We start from the raw sequence: 20,237 nt of genomic DNA on the forward strand, positions 1-20,237 counted from the left end.
GACGTAGCGCGACGTCGCACTCCTATTCGCAGTTTCCTGGGAAAAAGGGTGGGGACTGATGACGTAAAGGATGTCCCGCCTTCCACGCACAGCCGCCTCGGAGGGGAGAAGGGGCGGGGCCGCGTAGCGTCCGCGCCATCAGTCCTCAGGTGGCGGCCCGGTCCGTGTTGTATATGGTTTTCCCAGCCAAGCGGTTGTGCTTGGTGCCATCCATGGAGGGCGTGCGCTGGGCCTTCTCCTGTGGCACTTGGCTACCGAGCCGAGCCGAATGGCTGCTGGCGGTGCGATCTATCCAGCCCGAGGAGAAGGAGCGCATTGGCCAGTTCGTCTTCGCCCGGGACGCCAAGGCAGCCATGGTACTCCAGGGCTTTGGTATCTAGCACCGAGGAAGTCGATGTCGGGGGCGGCGGGCTGGGCTGTGCGGAGACCCACCTTCCGTCCCGGCCGTGGGTCCCAGTCTCCTACCGCCTGTGGGGGGCCGGGGCGGGACCGGCCGGCCTGCGGGGCCCGGGCGTGAGGCCTGCTCCCCGCGTTGTCAGCCGCCGGGCCCGGGCCCGGCCCTGCGCACCCCCGCGAGACCCTGCGAACCGCGGAGCGGGGCCCCGAAGGCCTACCGAGTGACAGTGTTTTCCCCCGCGGTGAATACTTTCATGATCATTTAGTTAGGGCTTGAACTCAGGGCCTGGGCTCTGTCCCCGAGCTGGTTTTTGCTCAAAGCTGGCGCTCTACCACTTGAACCACGACTCCACTTCTGACTTCTTTGAGAAAAATCATTGGAGTTGAGTTTTACAGATTTTCCTGCCCGGGCGAGGGGGCTGGCTTGGAACTGCAGTCCTCAGCTCTCAGCCTCCTGGATAGCGAGGACTGAGTCAGGCACTTTGATTTTATTTTATTTTTTTAATGTTACCAAATTAATCCCAGCACTCTCCGAACCGCTAATGTACATGTGAAACCCTGGAAAACACTGACAGTGTGACAGCCCTGTGCATGGTGAGACTGGGAGAGGCCTAGGCCAGCCTGTTAACAAATTCAAGCCCAGGTTGTGAATTTCCTGACTAGATAGCTTGGGAAATGCTACTTTTAAAAAAGTGTGTATTTTAATATGTTTTCGAGCAACACCTGGAAATTGCATTTCAAAATAAGCATCTTAATTGTGTAGCTTGAAATAATCGCTGATCACTGTCACTTCCAAGATGTGTTTTTCTTGAAATTATTGGTACCTTTAAATCAAATATATACTAGACTTTACACACACACTTTTTTTCTTCTCCCCCTGTGCTGGGGCTTGCACTCTGGGCTTTGGGCGCTGTCCCTGAGCTTCTTTTGCCCAAGGATAACTCTACCACTTGAGCCACAAGGCCACTTCTGCTTTTTCAGTGATTAATTAGGGGTAAGAGTCTCCTAGACTTTCTCTCAGGGGCTGGCTTGGATCCTCAGATCTCAGCCTCCTGAGTAGCAGGATTACAGGTGTGATCCATTGACACATGGCATTGCTGGTGTTTTTTGAAGGCATATTGGGTGAATGTTTATGACACTCCTTATGGTTTATAAGGAATGGGAAAAAAAGTGAATTGGCAAATCTTTTTAAAGTTACTGTTTTAGTGGAAGGCTAAAAATCTGGAGGGATATTTTCAAAACAACGATATGTGTTGTCATTTCATATCCTTGAGAGAATTTTTGTGCATTTTTAGTGATTTTTTTAATGGAGGTGTGAGTGAATGAAACAAAATGGGTTATGCCTTTCTAATTTTTTGCAGCTAAGTGATAGAGGCTGTTGAAAACTTGTATGTGTGTGGATGTAAGTATAATAGGCCTTCTTGCAACATTTTTAAATAGAAAATCTAGAAACTGAGAAATAGTCAATGTTAGAAGTTAGTTTATATACTGTACCCCAATACTACAAAATGTTTTGCTCTAATTAACAGTCCAAATCGATACATAGAAACATGAAATAATCCTCAATGCTTAAAGCACATAGATAGGTAATTACTAAGAAATGTGATATGTATGTAATATATATGTACTTTCAAAACTTTACAAAGTGTAAAAATACCCTTAATGTATAATGATGTTTAGTAATGTCCATATATAATTAATGTTTTATATACTTAACAGGCTGGTCGTCTGATGATAAGGAAATTAATTGCAGAGAAATTGCATATTCCTTGGAATCATATTCGTTTGCAAAGAACAGCAAAGGGAAAACCAGTTCTTGCAAAGGACTCATTAAATCCTTACCCCAATTTCAACTTTAACATCTCTCATCAAGGGGACTATGCTGTGCTTGCTGCTGAACCTGAGCTTCAAGTTGGGATTGATATAATGAAGACTAGTTTCCCAGGTAATGTTACGTTTTTGTTATGTTGAAGTTAAGCACCTTGATATCTCAGTTGTTAACTATTGTGTAATTGCAGGCTGGGAGATATACTAAAGATATTCAGTATACAACAGCATACATCTGAAAAGGATATTTTCCCCTTAATATCACCAGATTTCTACAAAAACAAGAAATTATACATTATTAGGGATACATGTAATGCATTGCCCAGAAGTAAAATTTAGTTTTTATTTTTGTTTTGATGGCACTGGGGTTTGGGACAGAGGACCTCATCTTCTCACTCAGCTTTCTTGCTCATGGATGGCACTCTTACCACTTGAACTAAATCCCCAGTTCAGCATTTTGCTGGTTAATCAAGGATGGAGTCTCACCATTTTTTTTTGTGGGGTTTTTTTTTGGGGGGGGGAGGGGTTTGGCTTTGAACTTTGATCCTCCAGGTCTCAGCCTCCTGAGTAGCTAGGATTTCATGTGTGTGTGAGCTGTCAGAGCTTGGCTAACTTGTAAGTTTTTGTAGCTTTGAGCTGTTCTTGAGATTTTCTAAAATCAGAAATGTAGAAGCCATTAATCCTTAAGAGCACAACTATACTGTAAAGATTGGCTCAACAGATTAATACTTGCCTGGCTGTAGTGTCTGTGGGAAACAGACTTTATTACCATTTTACTTGGTGTGCATTGTTGATTTATGATTAATACTGAATAAATAAGTAACCACTGATTGAAACTATTTTTTTGTCAGTCATAGGTCTTGAACTCAGGGCCTAGGTGCTATCCCTGAGCTCTTTTGCTCAAGGGTAGTACTTTGAACCACTGCTTCACTTCTGGTTTTCTTTTTCTTAATATATATTTTTTTATTGTAAAGATACTATACAGAGGGGTTACAGTTACATGAGCGAAGTAATGAGTCCATTTCCTGTTGAGCATTGTTACACCTTCCTTTGTTTTTTCCCTACCATCCCTTCCCTCCCCACCCCACCCCCAAAGTTGTAAAGTTCGTTTTCAATATACTGTCTTGTACATCTCATTATTACAGTGGGTCATCCTGAATCCTTATTTCAGCTTTTTGTTATTTTCCTTCCCCTCCCAAAATTAGAAAAATGTATATACAAGATGCAGGACACTGGAATCAAATACAGGGATATACAAAGAAACAAGCAAAACAAAAATCACACAGTACATTATAATTACATTAAAAAAACAGCAACAAAGATAAAACCTCTGTGTCCCTATCTTGGGGTTCATTTCATTTAGCATCAGGTTATATGGTCATATGTACATAGCTTCTGGTTGTCCTAGACATATACTAGTTATTGCAGATGAGGGAAACCATAGGGCCTATGTTTCTGGCTTGCTTCATTTAATACAATTTTTTCCAAGTGGTTTTCTAATAGTTAACTGGAAACATGAGTCACAGACTTTCCTACCTAGGCTGGCTTCAAACCTCAATCCTCATCTCAGCCTCCTGAATAGCTAGGATTCAGGCTTGAGCCATCAGTTCTTGGCCTAATTGAGGCATTTAGTAGAGAAGGTAGTAGAGCAAAAAAGGAAGATTCCATTTTCTTCTAATGTTTTATTCAACTTTTTGTTCCTCCCAGCTTTTCTGATTGATCTTCTTTGATTAATCACAATTATTTAATCACAATATATGTGTGCCTTTTCCCTTCTTTTGATTGCTTTATCACCAGAAAGCTGTCACTGTGTCCACCGACACATAAAGGAGATTTTTTTAAATAGTTATTTTTGAGTTACAATTTCATAAATCAGGTTATGAGTACAATGCTTCTGGAGCATTTTCATTCTTTATTTCACTTTTACCTTCCCCTCCCTCCTCACAAGTTACATCCTTTAGATGTTCAGAGGAATTATGCCTTTGGAATCCTCCCCTTCATGTACCCCCCTTTAGTTCGTTTGTGTGTAAATACAAACTCCATGTACAAGTTCTGATGTATAGTTGTATTTCAGCTCTAGCTTCCACTTATACAAGAACGTGCACCATTTATCTTTCTGAGGTAGGCTTGGTAAGAGGAGGTATTTTCTGGTTGTCACTAGAATTATTACCATGTAATGGATTTAGCATTACTTGTAGGGTAATCTGCTTCTTTGGATCTTTACTTGCTTGTGCTTATTAGTATAGGTGAGGAAATTGAGCAAGGAATAATTCTAAGTGTGTTTAAAACAGTCTGTTTTGGGGCAGGCATCAAGAGTATATTGAAAGAAACAAGTGATGGATTTGATAATCCATCATCCTGAGTGAAAGTCTCAGGTAGGAAATTAGAAAGTCTTTTTCCTTGTTGCCTTAGCCATATTCACTAAGTTAAGCCATTTCTTTCCCTCATCTCCCATTGTTGGTAGCAGGGCAGGAGAGATTATAATGATAGCTCTAGAAAAGAAAGTTTTTCTCCTAGGTGCATGTCCCTTGACAAGTAGGTCATGGGAACTTTATACAAAAGTAATAGTTACTAGAACATAGGAGAATTGTGTATCTGAAGGAAGGATATCTTTTTAAGCTTAGAAGAGTAAGAAGAAACCATAAAATTAACCACACAATGTACTGGGGGAAAACATTTCAAAATTTGATGAAACAGTTGTGAAAGGGGATATATGTTTCATAATAACTACCTCAACAACCTTAAAGCTAACATTTATTGAGTATTTTTTATACTACCTAACTCCTTTCCTCTAGAGATGTCAAGTAAGTAATATCACTAAGAATGATGCTGGAAGACTAGGTTCCCATGGCTTATGCCTAGGTGTAGAATGGACATTCCCATTTCAAAGGGAGAAAAAAGTTGGAAGGAAAAATCAGTAGCTCTCTGGTCTTACTATTTTTTATCATTGCAAAACATATATTTAATATCCAACATTACCTTCCTTAAAGATAAAACTATAAGGTGAAGGATCAATCTCTTCTAAACTAACTCGTTTTCCATTTATCTTACGTATAAATATATTTACTAAGTTCTTAAATGTTCAGTCGGATGACTAAATAGAAAATTGACAAACATGAATGTGTATAGTATTATTAGGAGGATTGCTAATTTATAAGCCCAATAACTATACATAGTTTAAAGGACCAGTTTATTTTTCTACTATTCCTAAGAAATTTTCCTTTATTATTATTTCCATGACCTTTAATTTATTATTACCTTAAAGTTACCTTGAAAGTATGTCAAAGTTATTATTCTCCTTATAAATTCTGAAAGACAGCAGGCCTTCCATAATGGGTTTGCAAGAAAAATCATGTATCCTAGTATTCAGAGTAGGTAGAACACTTGATGCTTTTATTTTTATGTCTTTAGTTTCTTTACTGACTTTTCCTGATTTTCCCGGTTTATTCCTCATTTAATATCATAAAAGATAATGGAAAATGGAAGCATTTGCACCAACTAAAAGCCTTGAGTATAGATTTATTTCTTATGATTTCCAATGATTTTTAAACTATATGCTCGGTAGAATATTTGCAAGCTGTGGTTTTCCCTCATAATGCCACAGTGTGGTGCTGTTGTGCTTTGGCTTAATAGTTACAAAATTACCCGTTCCTCATGCTGTCATATTTCTTATTTTGTGGATTAGATGTCTCAAAAGTATATGAACATGCGTTCATATTGGGAACTTTTAGACATAGTTAATGAGTTGTATGATTGCTTGGTTGTGATTGTGTAATCAGTTTTTTAAATAAGCATACATATTTAATTTTTCTCTTGATTGCCTTATATTTAGTTAAAACTGAAAAGGCTTCTTAGAGGTTATAAAATGAAAACTTGAAGAAATCAACAAAAGGATATTGTAAACTCATGACAGGCACATCTTTTTAACTTTAGGAGTTTGGGATTTTTTTTGTAAAGACTACAGTTCCACTTAAATAATATTGTCTTCTAAATCCAAATTAAGCTGGACCTTCTATTATCATATATAATACTTATTACAGTCCATTCAAGATGAAACAGTTTATTGCTCATGTGCTTAAAGTCAGAAATAGTAATTTTTGGAAGCTTATTTTCTTTTTTTAGGTGTTCTTTAGCCTGCTCGTGCTAGGTATACAGGAATAAAGCAGTTTTCATTGAGTGGTTCTTATTCTCAGTAAGGAAATGAAAAATAAGCATTAGACAATCAAAAAGATCCATCCATTGACCCAAAAGGGTAAGACTTGCTTGATAGGACTGTTAACATCGCAGTTAATATTTCAGTGCTTAAAAAATGAACAGGAACTTTTATTGTGACCTAAAGTATCACATAGGAACATCAGAAATGTTTTTGAAGACTATAAGACATCTGAATGTGGAGTAATGACCTAAGTACTAGAGAGATACTTGGTTACTATTGGAGAAATTACGCTCTGTAAAGGCAGGGTATGTTTTGTTCATCATATTCCTACATCTGCACTTCAATGTTTTTAGAATTCTAATTGCTGAATTCCATGGGGTAGTTAATGATTACATTCCAGTAATTCAGTTACAGCATTTAACATCTTTTTCCCCCCAGACTTAATTCTTTCTATAAGAATGAGGTATTAAGGGGGGGGCTAGTATGAGAGGTTGAATGAATGAATAAATATGGGAATAGAGGACAAGTAGAGCAAGAATATTCAATGCACCTATGTGATAAAGAGTGGGAAATGTGACGTGAGTGGGGATGGGAGTGAACAGACGGGTTGGGGGAGAATGAGAGAAGAGGTCACTCTTACTCAGGAACACTGGACACTTAGGTGGACATATTAAATTGTAACCCCCCCTTTACAACCTTTTGAAGTTCAGAAAAGAAGTGAGTTGGCAGCTGTCTCTTTAAAAATTGTAGCCAACTAGTTGGTAGTGCCATGTTTGGAGTTGAGTATTTTTTTAAAAACTTTATTGTAAAGATGCTGTATAGAGGAGTTACAGTACATGAGTGAGTACATTTCTTGTTGAGCATTGTTACCCCCTCCTTTGTTGTTCTCCCACTATCCCTTCCCTCTCCCACCTCCCTCACTTCTCTACCCTCTCCCCGTCCCCCTCCCCCCGCCCCAAGTTGTAAAGTTCATTTCCAATATAGTGTCTTATAGCTATCATTGTTGCAATGGGTCATCTTATGTCCTTGTTTCATTGCTTTGTTATTCCCCTTCCCCTCCCTACAAATTAGACAAATGTATATACAAGATTCAGGGTACCAAAATCAAGTACAGTGACAACAGGGGATATACCATAGGGGGAAGAACATACAAAGGAAACAAAAAAAAATCACATAGTACATTAAAAACAACAACAACAAAGAAAGATCTCTTGTGTCCATATCTTAGGGTACATTTCGCTTAGCATTATCTTACATGGTCATATGTACATAGCTTTTCTGCTCATCTGATAAAATTATCTTAGACATATACTAATTATTGCAAACATGGGACCTATATTTCTTTGGGTCTGACTTACTTCACTTAATCTGATTTTTTCCAAGTCTTACCATTTCCTAACAAATGGGGCAATGTCATTCTTTCTGAGGGAAGTATAAAATTCCATTGTATAGAAATGGACGTTGGGGTAAATCAGCTACATTAACAGAGCCTGTACTGGGACTCACCTCCAAATGATTTTCTGGGAAATAGTGCAGTAACAAACTAAAGATAAAAGCTATAGAACATTTAGGAAGTAACTTAATAAATAAAAATAAACATTTATCTCTTCATCTGACAAATGTTTCTGTTTCCAAACCTTGGATCAGGGATCAGGTTCTATTATATGCCTAATGTACAATGTCAAGAACTATGATATGTTTTAAACTATTAATGTTAATGCATTGCATAATTGTGTTACATTTGTACATACTCTGCATATTTGTGGAATAAAAGAATGATATAAAGTAACTGTCTAGAGGTAAAGATGAACATATAATCCTAATGTTTTGGAAAAATAGAGAAAGCCTACCAAATGTTTTGTTCTGTGTTTTAGTTTAGTTCTGAAAATCTAATCTTTTGAGTTGTATCTCTTATTTGCCACTTATTTTTCCAATACTACATAATATATTGTTGTCTTTGGGATATTGGAGTTTAAAGATAGATTTCAAATTTAAAAAGAAAATAACTTCACAGAAACAACTATACAACAAAATTAAATTTGTTTCTCTTTGAAGAAACTGTTGGAAGATACTCGCAACAAAAGAATTACTTCCTAACAGCTCCATTTTTAGGAGTGTTTCTTGTGGATTTCTGAGAATTATTTCTATTAAATATAAGAAATGTAGGCTAAGAATGTTACTTAGGTAGAACACTTTCCTAACACATGAAAGGCCCTAGATTTGATCCCTAGAATCACAAGGAAAATAAATAAAATGAATCCATTAAAAAAGGAACTTTGATTTAGGTATTTAAATTTTACCATGGGAAAGAAGCCAAAGACAATGGGTTTGGCTGCTAAATTTATCACAGCATTAAAAAAAAAGTCATTTGGCACAATTATATATGCATTTCTGTCTCTTTAATAATAGCTTATAATTCTACTGATTCCTCTTAAAGTACTCTTCTGTTTCTAGGCTAACCTGCATTTTATGGTGGACTATTGCCTTCATTCAGCCTTACCTGGATTTTCTGATATTTTGTTCTTGTTCTTGTTGTCTTTTTGTTCTTGTTTTTAATAAAACAGCTGTTTTGAATCTATATTTTCTACTTGACAGGACGTGGTTCAATTCCAGAATTCTTTCATATTATGAAAAGAAAGTTTACCAACAAAGAATGGGAAACAATCAGAAGTTTTAATGATGAATGGACTCAACTGGATATGTTTTACAGGAACTGGGTATAATTTTTTCTAATTTTAAATACAAAGATCTATAGTGGCTCCATTACTTTTCCCTAAAAGTAGGAGTAAAAATCCTTTGGTTACCTCATAGTACTATGCAGTGCTCCAGGTAAATGAGTGATTACCTGAGAGTTTTAATGATTTTTATACACACAGTATTACATTATAACAACATTTATTTGGAGCAAATCTAATATATATTTTGAGCTCAATTAGAAGGTACTTGTTCTTTAACTTAGTTTTCTTATCAATCCTGTAGGGAGGAAAATGCTGTTTTGTCATTACATTTTACACATGAGAACATAGGCACAGAAATCTTAAGAGTGATTTTTCCATAATGTCACATGCATAGTTTGTTTCTATGCTACAATTTGGACAGAAAAAAAAGTAGCCTACAGCCATAACACGGTATATAGCTAGAGATCCAGATCTGTTGGGACTAGAGATTTTTATGAACAACTTTACCTATTTAATTCAAAGAACAAAATGTCTGTATCTTAGGCACTGAAGGAGAGCTTCATAAAAGCCATTGGTGTTGGACTTGGATTTGAATTACAGCGCCTTGAATTTGATATAGCTCCATTAAACCTGGATATAGGCCAAGTTTATAAAGAAACACGTTTATTCCTGGATGGGGAGGAAGAAAAAGAATGGTCCTTTGAGGTAAGACAATCCTATATTCTTTCCTGTATAAGATTAATATGGGGTGGCTAGTTATTGAGTTTATTGTTATTGTAAAGGTGATGTACAGAGGGATTAAAATTTAATGGGACCTGAATCGCATGCTTGATGCTTTGATGATGAAGTCAGGAATACCATATAGAGAACGCTCGAATGATATGTCACAATGAGTTAAGTAGACTAGGAAAGAAATGGAGGCCCTGTAGTAAGGCTTTGTGTGGGAGCAGCCGAAGGTAGTTGGTATTAGCTCTGTCATGATGAGGGGATTTTTGAGAGATTCAGACTTAGGATGCTAGATCACACATGGGGAATCATTAGCAGCATTAAAAGATTTTTGGCCTCTTTCTGCCATTAGTAATTCTTGGATGCTAGTGATTCATTAAAGCCAAGAAGACATTTTTCTATGCTGCTAATCATGATTTAGTTACTGAACCTCAGAATGAGCTACAAGTAGGGCTGAAGTATTCTGCTTATTTTATCACTTACTTTTGCCTTCTTATGTCTTGGATCGTTTTCCCTCATCTTTGAATTTCATTCTACACAGCAGCCTTCTGAGTTTCTCTGATCTGATCAGGAAACATGGCTGCTGCTGCTCATGAAGCTTACAGTTAGGAAACTCAACTGATGAATTCCCTTTCTCTTCCAAGCCCCAAAACCCTGGAGAAAGGATTCCCTGACTTAGCTTCTAGACAGTGTGGCCAAGGAAGGGGTCTGCTGTGATAGGTCCTGTGCTTAAGTGTCAAGGGCCCAACAAATGGGCTATATTGTTATGTGGTCTTCTGCTATAATCACTTGAATAATATGCTGAGAAAGGAGGTCAGGTCTCCCGAAGATGGTAGTAAGTAGACGTGGTAGGAGACATGCTAATTTCCTCAAGAGAATGAAAAGAATGATAAAGTCCAGTTTGTATTTTAAAAGAGCCAACTCACTTGGAATGGTACTTGGAGATTAAGGAAATGAGTTGTCAAAGATGTTAGGAGCTGGACTCTGGCTTATAGGATTGTTCATTGAGCTGTAGGACACTGGAGAACAAGTAGGGGTTAAGTTTGAGATAGCACTGAAGCACCCAAATGAAGATATCAAGTAGTCCAGTGAAAAGGACAGCTGAGTTAATAAGATGCTGTATAACCATTAACCTGGTGAGGGTAATTGAAACCACAGGGTTTGTTGTTGCAGCTATGAGATTACATAAGTAAATTGAATGTACGAAGAGAAGCTCAGCTTGAAGCCATTTAGAAGAGAGAAAGGCCTGGGTCAGAGCCTGAGAATACTCGTATTTATGGAAGAAGATAAGAAAGAGAGTTAACTAAAATGATAAGATGTAAAATGAGAGAACAGTATCAGGAACTAGGGGAATAAAAGTATTTTGCCAAAGAGATTTGCCAAAAACTGTTACGATGGAAGTAGAGATGTGGCTCAAGTGGTAGAGTGCTACACTTGAGCAAAAAAGCTCAAAGACAACATCCAGGCCCTGAGTTCAAATTCCAGGATCCCCCCACCCCCCAAACCTGTTAAGACAGGAAGCGATTCTGTCATTTAAGGAGTTTTGTTCCATGTCATGTAAACAGAGTATAACAGTTTTGTTTCATCTGCCTTTTTTGGCCATCATTTTTCTATATATACTCTATATATATATACTCCACAGTGTAGCCAAACCACAACCTGCTAACTCCTACTATCCTAATTAGAGATGAGGTTTAGTAAATTTATTTGCCCAGGCTGGCCTTGAACAGAGATTCTCTAGATCTCAGACTCTGAGTAGCTAGGATTACATATGTGAGCCAGTGATCATTAAGAACCATCAAATTAAAAATGAGCATTATTTCAGATTACTGATGCTATAATACACAAAGGCAAATTACTATTAACAACTGAGTACAAAGTTTTATCTTGGTTGTCTATTATTTGACTTAGAAAAGGAGAAAGAGGGACTAAGGAGACTTCAAAAAAGTTAAACTATCTAGATTTATATATTTAATAACCTGTATTTTCTTGCCTTTCATATTTTAGGAAAGCAAAATAGATGATCACCACTTTGTTGCCGTAGCTCTTAGGAAACCTGATGGATCTAGATATCAGGAGGTAAAGTTTCTTTGGCTTTTTTTGGTTAGAGATTGTGGTGGATTTTTTTTTTTTGTTGTTGCTTGTTTTTGTTCCAAAGAACATGTTATGTGCTTTTTATACAAATAAAGTGCTGCAAAAAAAATTGGTATTACTTCATACTTCCTATCAAAATTCCCTATGTTCACTATTTTAGTCATGTTTAACAGGAGTTTATTTTTGGTGAAATTGGGGCTGTATTGAATATAAAGGGTGAGTAATAGCATTACCTTGAAAATTGAACTTCCTTTCCTCTTTAAAGTAATACCCTATAGTCAAACATGTGGGAGACTGTATCATATCATGCCGTATGTTACTGTCAGTTCACTTATACACTTTCTTCACAGAATCTGAAGGTAATTTTATATAGTGTATTTGGTCTGCCTATGTTTTGACTGTGACCTGTCATAGGAGGTCAGGTATAGACTTTTTCATTTGTGGAGTTATGTTGGACTTAAAGCTTGGGTTTATGGACCATTTTAGATTTCAGATTTTCTCATTGGGGTGCTTGACCTATATTAGAACATTAAAGGTTAGGTTAGGTTAGGGTTAGTTTCTTGAACAAAGGATCTATTTCAGAATAGAAATTAGTTTAAATTTCATGTTAAGAAATTTCCTAAAAATATGTTATTAGACAAATAATATTTCTCAGAAGGTTGCTGGTGGACCACTTCTTGCTAAAATTACAGATTTGGGGATCCCTTGACCTTAAGGTTACTGGTTTGTACTTTCTGGATGTGAGCTGTAAGACATTCGCATTAACTTTTATGTACAAAAAGTTGGAGAACCATGCTTCCTGTTTCATTATTTTTATTTGCTATATTGGCAATAGTAACATAGAAGGCAACAAAAATTAGTTATAATTTAATATGTTGTAATTTTCTGTATTGTAATTTAATACTACTTCAGTGTAGTTTGCTCTTATGAAACCAATCTTAAGATTAATATGTAATGAAACAGATTTTTTTTTTCTTTTAGGTCCCTGCTCAGGATGATTCTAAGCCATCCCAGAGGCAGTTCACTATTCTTACCTTTAATGATTTAATATCATCTGCTGTTCCCATGACACCTGAAGACCCTTCATTTTGGGACTGTTTTTGCTTCACAGAAGAAATTCTAATACGAAATGGCTCTAAGTCATGATACGATTCCCTACGTAGAAAAGGGAAGTGAAAATTGTTTGTAATCTCCCAAATTCACTAAAAAAAAAATAAATACTTGATACTATCAGACTTCACAAACAAGTTTTTAAAAATACCCCAAAACTCTTAGTACTACAAAAGAGAACTCCAGTTCAGCACAGCCCAGTAGAATTTATGTTTACCTATTCCAGTCCAAATTGCCTTGTGTTGAGGGATATGAAAAGGGTGGCAGACTCTTTTAGTGATGATACATGTGCATGGGAAAAAAAATAAAAATGCAAATATGATCAAGGAAGCATTTCAATCCTCTATTTCAGATACCTACTCTTAAAACTTTGGTATCTTCCCAGACTGTTTTCTTGATCAAAAGAATGCATATTAACAGGGTCTTTTTTTTTTTTTTAAGGGAACATATTTCTTTGGGATTTAAAAAAAAACTACATCCCCTGCTCATAACATCTGTATTACATAAACGTGTTGGTTCTAAAGTACTCTTGTATGACTAATACAAGTTAGGATGCTCTTAAGGAGAGATTTTTATTTTGCCTAACACCAAGTTCTGAGGTGTTATTAAGGACATCTTGGCCTCAATTTCTTGAGTTTGCCTTAAGGTCATCCTCTTCCTATATCCTAATTACTGCTGCTATAACTCAGTTTTTTACCTTCGTCAAATTACATCTACAAGACCACTTTTTCTATCATCTTGATTTTACCAGGGAGGAAGACATTCCTCCAGAGCCCCCAGATTTCCCCCTAGTCCCATCCACTCATGTCTGGTTGCAACATCTGACCATTTTCATCATTAGTAGACTCTTCGAAAGGAAGATGTTAAGGCAGGTGTGGGAGAATGGTATTGAGGTGAAGCTTCCTTCCTGCCATAAGAAAATTGTGCCATAGTATACTTGTTTTCTTCCGGGTTGAACATTTTTGTTGTCTACATTTTATTACTCTAAGCAGTGGTGCAGTGAAAACCTTTGTTCGTATTGAAGTACATGCTTAATTATGCTCTCAAGGAAGCTTTTAGTGGAATGACTGGATAAAAAGACTTAACATTTTTAGAGCATTTGCTAAGTATTAGCTTGCTCTTCACAAAGGCTGTCCAAGTTATACTTCAAGTTGTTAAATGAACATGTGACTACTACTCTGTACTCCCTGGGCAACTATATAGATTTTTTTTCTGTGCCTTTATAAATGAAAAGTTGGTCATTTTTAAGATTTATATTTCTTTCATCACAAATGAGTTTGGTATGTCAGTGTTGTTATCAGCTCTTTGTATTCATTTTTTTCTGAGTTTCTTGTTCATCGCTTTAGTGGGTAGAACTTAAAGTGCAAACATAATATATTAAGATGTCAAGACCATCATATTGATGACAGAGTCTCTTATGTAGCTGTAGTGCATGTCTTGGGAACTTAGCCTAATTGTTAAATACCAAGAACTAAAATAATGTCATTGTTTCTGTTACTAACATTAAAAATTGTGTGTAAACTGTATAAAATTAGATACTTAGTAAAAAAGTTACAGTATGGTTTTTTGTTCTTAATTTTATCAAGTATGGTCAGTTATGCCACGTATAATAAATAACATTATAGATGACCAAGGAAGATTTACCTGAGTGTAATAGTGATATGAAAAACACCTGTCTTGCCATTGTAATAATAAAATGATGAACAGTTCCAGAATTTTTATGATCATGACAGTATGCTAGCTTTTGGTTTTACATTTTTCTGTTTTTAAATCAAGTTATACATACACATCGTTTCAAAACAAATAGATCCATATTTTACTTTAACTGAAGAAAAATACTACTACTATGACTGCCTTTATTTAAATGGCCCTACGACAAGCAGTTTCACCTCTTCTCACCACAGAGGATTTTTTTTTTTTGAGACAGGTTCTCACTATGTATCTCACTATCCTGGAACTCACTGTGTAACTCAGATCGGCCTCCAACTCTATTCTCCTGCCTCATCTCCTGAGCTGGTATTAGAGGTGATGACCAATCACTGGACCTGGCCACTTCCAACTCCAAACTGATTTGTTGTTACTTTTAATTATCTTAAGTAACTTGCATTTATTGCTTTCACTTATATTTTCCATTTGATTACCAATATAAAGCTTCTTTCTAACATTGCACACACTCCTTTTTTTTTGTTTTGTTTTTTTCTAGTTGTGGGGCTTTTACTTAGGGCCTGGGCCAAGTCTCTCAGCTCTTTTGCTCAAGGCTAATGCTTTACCCCTTTGAGCCACAGCATCACTTCTGGTTTTTTGATGGTTAATTGGAGCTAAGTCTCACAACTTTCTTGTCCAAGCTGGCTTTGAACCATGATCCTCAGATCTCAGCCTCCTAAGTAGCTAGGATTATAGTGGTGAGCCACCAGCTTCCAGCCATACACTCCTTTTATCTAGCAGAATTATTGTAATTCATTGTCTGTATTACTGATTACTCTCAAGACTTTGTTGATATTCATGGTGTGTTGTTTTTTTGTTTTTGTATCTCAGGATTGAAGCAGATGCAGCTAAAGACTGCTTCCATTTGATCATCCTTTCTTCTCCAGAGATAACCTTTATCATACTTGTAATTTTATTGTGTATATGAGTATATACTCTTAGTGCATACAGTGTGTGTGTGTGTGTGTGTGTGTGCGCACATACACACACACATGCGCATGTGTTTATAATCCTCTTTTCTTAGGACTGAATCATTGGGATGGAATCACTGGGTCCTAGTTAAGAAGTAAAAATGGCAGAATAATTGAGCTCACTTCTCACTTAGAGGAGTGTTCACAGTGGTTAACTTACAAAGTAGCAATTGGGCACCTAGAGAATGTACTTTACCAAGTTTTTATAAAGAACGTTAATAATCAGCCAATAAACATATAACATAGAATATAAATGTGCCCACATTTTAAGTAAGAGTTTTGGAAGAATTTTTAATATAGTCACTGTCATTTTTGTTTGTTTGTTTTTTGCTTTTTGCTTTTAGGGTCATTATTTAGTGGAAAAATTGAACTGGAACCAAAATTAGGAGAAAAGTAACATTCCATACTTAGAGAATAGCACAAAATTTGTGCAATTCCTCAACCCCCCCTTTTACTCCATTCACCTTCAGGAGAGTACCCCATCTGTCAGCCCACCCCTGCTGGTCTGGGAGTGGTCAGCATTTGGTGAAAAGGAACCCATATGTTTGATGATCCTGATAATACCTCCCCTTTCTTTTTTCTATGATTTTCCGTACCCTTTGAAACTCTTATGTGAAAAGCCTGCTGAGCTAGGCCTTTTCCCCTTCTCAAGACTAGTAGAACTTTCACTTTGCTCAATACTCTAGGAAGCCAATTTCCTTCTATGTTCTATGATAAATCAGACTTCCTATCCCTTGGGTTCTGCAAATGAAAGGGACCATTAGGGTAAGACTGAGTGAAAAGGGAAAGAAGGCAGGATGATTATACTTGCCTTTCTCCCTTCCATGCAGTAGTTTGGAAATAGCTACTTTCCTCAGCATCACAGTTTCCAATATAGCTCTCTCCTACACGTTTTCCTTGCCCTTTCATTTTAGGAATAGAAGCATCTTGTTTCTGCTTAGCCAGTGTTGCTTCATGTCTTGTTGGGTTTCTTTTACTCGTCTACACTCTCCTTCAGATATTCCTTTTGGATATGCCATCTGTTTCTTGCAGCAACCTTGAATAATAAAACAATTTGTACCAAGAATAGCCCTAGGGAAGTGGGATGCTAGGATCAGGTTGCCTATGCATAGATAAATTCCTGAGGGAGAGGGAACAAAGAACACTTGTAACTGGTGGCGGGTGAGATGTCGCACCTCCACACATAGTACTCAAGTACATCTGTCAGACCACATCATAGTCATGCATCACCCGTCCTTTTACTACTCTAAGCTGGCCCTTTTTCACTTGGATGGTTGACACTGGAGTTTCATTGGACTCCCTACTTTTAATGGCTTTCTGTCTCCGTTACTTCTCCACATAGCAGCTGCTGTGCTCACAGTAGAAGACAAGACTTCCTAGTACACGTAGAACCCTATCTGGGTCTCTACTCCCCGATTTCATTTGCACCTCCCCTCATCCTGTCCCTCTTCTGTAGTCACCCTGACTGCTATGCTTTGACTATGGCAACACACTCCTACTTTCCCTCTGTCTGGAATGTTCCATATCTCAGCATGGCTCACTTGGTCACTTCTACCACACATTCACTCAACTGTCCCCTCATTGGGGCATATTCTACCCTCTACTGTCCACACTTCCTAGCTCCCTTTCCTGCTTTGAGTGGATAGACATGAGCCACCCACTGGCATGTGACTTCAACATTATAGGTCATTGCTTTTATTGGAAGCATTGCACATGAACTTAAGGAAATGACAGAGCTTCAGTGATTACAATAGTTGACTTTGAAAGTCAGTTTAAATTAGGTGACTATTATTTTCACTTTGGATATAGCTGATTTCTTAAAAATGGAAATTATCCTTTTCCTCGTCGAGTTTATATAGTGAATACTAATCATGAAATCATTACCTTCACAGGAAGACAGTAGTCAGTACTTCTCATTTTGGTATACAGATGGAAATAGATTTCAGTATGATTATTTATTCCACATCCAAACTACTGCTCTGAATTTGGGGATGATAATCAAGTGGCCAATTATGAAATATTTTTATTGTTATTATAAAAGTAATGTATGGAGGGGTTGCAGTTTCATAAGTCAGGTAATGAATACATTTCTTTTTGGACAATATTACTCCTTCCTTTGCTCTCCTCAATGATAGCTTTTAAATTGGTCAGGACATGGAAGCACAGAAATCATGTTTTCATAAAGGAAGCCACTTCTTGGTCTTCAATTTCTGTGTTTATGTAGCTCCTAAATAAATAAATAAAGACTATGCCATTTTATCCAAATTTACTTTTGTTTAAAGCCAATGTATACTAAATGAGCTACACTTCAGATAATCAACACATTTAAAGAATGGCATTTAGTGACTTAAAGTAGGTCTAGAGTTACCCTGTATACAATGAAACATTTGCAGCAAATAAGCATATACAATGCCTAGAAATAGTCTAGATCTTCAAGCTTGAATTCCTGCTGTTTTCTTAGGCATTCCTGTATAGTGAGTACATTGACCATTGAGTTAAGGTATTAATCATTGAATAACTTGAAAGTGATAGGAATATTGCCTGGTAAAATTTCATTTGTTTCATTGCTGAAAGTTTTGTTGTTGTTGTTTGTTTGTTTTGTGCCAGTCCTGGGGCTTGAACTCAGGGCCTGGATTGTCCCTGAGCTTCTTTTGCTCAGACTATCACTTTACCATTTGAGCCACAGCTCTACTTCTGGCTTTTTTGGGAGATGGTTTGGTGGAGATTAGAGTCTCACAAACTTACCTGCCCAGACTGGCTGCAAACCGTGATCCTCAGCCTCAGGATTACAGGTGTTCAGCCACTGGTTCCCCTCTTGAAGATCTTTTTTTTTTTTTTTTCTTAATGATTGAAGGTCTACTTTTATTTGTGTATGCAGGATTTGTTAAACTTGAATCATATGAATTAAAACCATGTTTTTGGAATCCAGCTGGACTTAGACAAGCCTAATCTTGGCACTTTTTTTTTCTAAGATGGTCTGAGTATTTGTGTTCCTTAGGGAAAAAAATACAGATAAATACTGCTCTTTGAAGACAGTATTCATTTGGAACAGGGCATCTCAGAGTTTAAAAAAGAATGGCATGTGGTTTGGGTTTGAGCATGCAGCTTCACCACACTTGCCCTCACAGAGAACACATTTCAAGTATTAAACATCATTTTAATGAAACTGCCTCTTGCAAAACTGTCATCCTTTTAACTTTGAACATGATTGATTTACTAAGGGAAAAACGTATTTACCTCGTCCTAGACTTTAATCACATTTGTACTTAGAATTACCATTAAAATGGTCTTTCTCAAAATAGTTGATAAATTGTAAGTCAAGATACATTTATCTGTGTAGTTATCAAAAAGAAAAAAATGTTCTCAAGGCAGTTAGTCCACATTTTACTGGAAAATGAATCTTTTATGTCCTTAGTTCACTTATGTTATATTCCAATCACTTTTGTTGCATGCTATTTTTAGGGAGTTTGCTAAAATGCCCAGTATTTGATCATTTAAAAGCCTAATGTTGAAGGACTCAGTCAGAAACAAGTACAGTATATTATGTCCAAAGTAATAATGCAGATTTTCTACCGTGTGAGTAATTGCTTTATTTCCCTCTTTCCTTTTAGCATCACAGGGGAATATGATTTTCTTTCTGCTGGCCTTGAGGCAAGCATAAAAAGAACCAAATTTGTTTTAGAGTTCTGAGTTCATATTTATGAGGTTCTTAGGAAAGCCACTTAAATAAGAAGCTTAGTGAAAACTCACCCTGGGTTTAGATTTTTCAACAAAATTGCTTTAGGAAACCTTTGATTCATCAGTTTGGTTTTGTAGACTGAACTACATTTTCTGGCTATAAGGAGGAGTTTTAAGTACCACAAAGTATCTATCTCTTCAAGAATAAACTTTCAGTCCTGCCTATGTCTACATGTTAGAATTGTCTTTCTTGCAAACCAAATTAACTTATGCTATTACCTTGCTTGAAAAACAGGACAATCCCTTTTATCCCTTAGGTTCATGTATAGCATCTATAGTAGGGCTTACAATAATCGGTACACTTCACTGCTTCCTAGAACCCCAAATCTGTTCCTTCACCTTTTCCATACCAACCTTTCCTGATCAGCATGCTCACTCAGATGATTTCTTTTTTTTTTCCTTAATAAGTTTTTTTATTGTGAAAATACCGCACAGAGGGGTTACAATTACGTGAGCAAGGTAATGAGTACATTTCTTATCAAGCATTGTTGCCTCCTCCTTTGTTTCCCCTTCCCATCCCTTCAGATGATTTCTATACTTTTCTTCTCCCCTCCAACAATGAAGACATACTGGATCGTTGCTCTCAGCTCTTGATCTTGCTCCATATTCCACTGGAGGTATGACATCTTTCAGAAACCCTCTCCTGAACCCTGCACTGCGTCCACCCTCTGATCCGTATCTGTAGCCAACCTCTTCGCCTTCCCTGATGCTCCACAGAAGTGGAAGGTCAGACCTACCTCCTGTGCCCTTACTTAGCATGTGACCAGGATAAATTTTGCTTCTCTGACACATAAGTTTTCCTGGTTTCAAAATATTCCCAGAAAGAAGCATTACTTT

At 37.1% G+C, this 20,237-nt stretch overlaps 1 protein-coding gene across 1 annotated transcript; it reads left to right on the forward strand.

Annotated features, from left to right (window-relative positions):
- Window positions 1–109: 109 nt before the first annotated feature.
- LOC138821296 (L-aminoadipate-semialdehyde dehydrogenase-phosphopantetheinyl transferase) lies at window positions 110–14,696 on the forward strand. Its single transcript, XM_070013426.1, has 6 exons — window positions 110–356; window positions 2,116–2,341; window positions 8,975–9,096; window positions 9,601–9,762; window positions 11,791–11,862; window positions 12,859–14,696. Exons 1-6 carry the CDS (start codon window positions 174–176, stop codon window positions 13,021–13,023), a joined length of 930 nt encoding a protein of 309 aa, XP_069869527.1. The 5' UTR covers window positions 110–173; the 3' UTR covers window positions 13,024–14,696.
- The last annotated feature ends 5,541 nt before the right edge of the window (window positions 14,697–20,237 follow it).

The sequence above is a fragment of the Dipodomys merriami genome, unplaced genomic scaffold (genome assembly GCF_024711535.1).
Source record: "Dipodomys merriami isolate MVZ:Mamm:240054 unplaced genomic scaffold, mDipMer1.0.p SCAF_91, whole genome shotgun sequence".
Taxonomy (NCBI): domain Eukaryota; kingdom Metazoa; phylum Chordata; class Mammalia; order Rodentia; family Heteromyidae; genus Dipodomys; species Dipodomys merriami.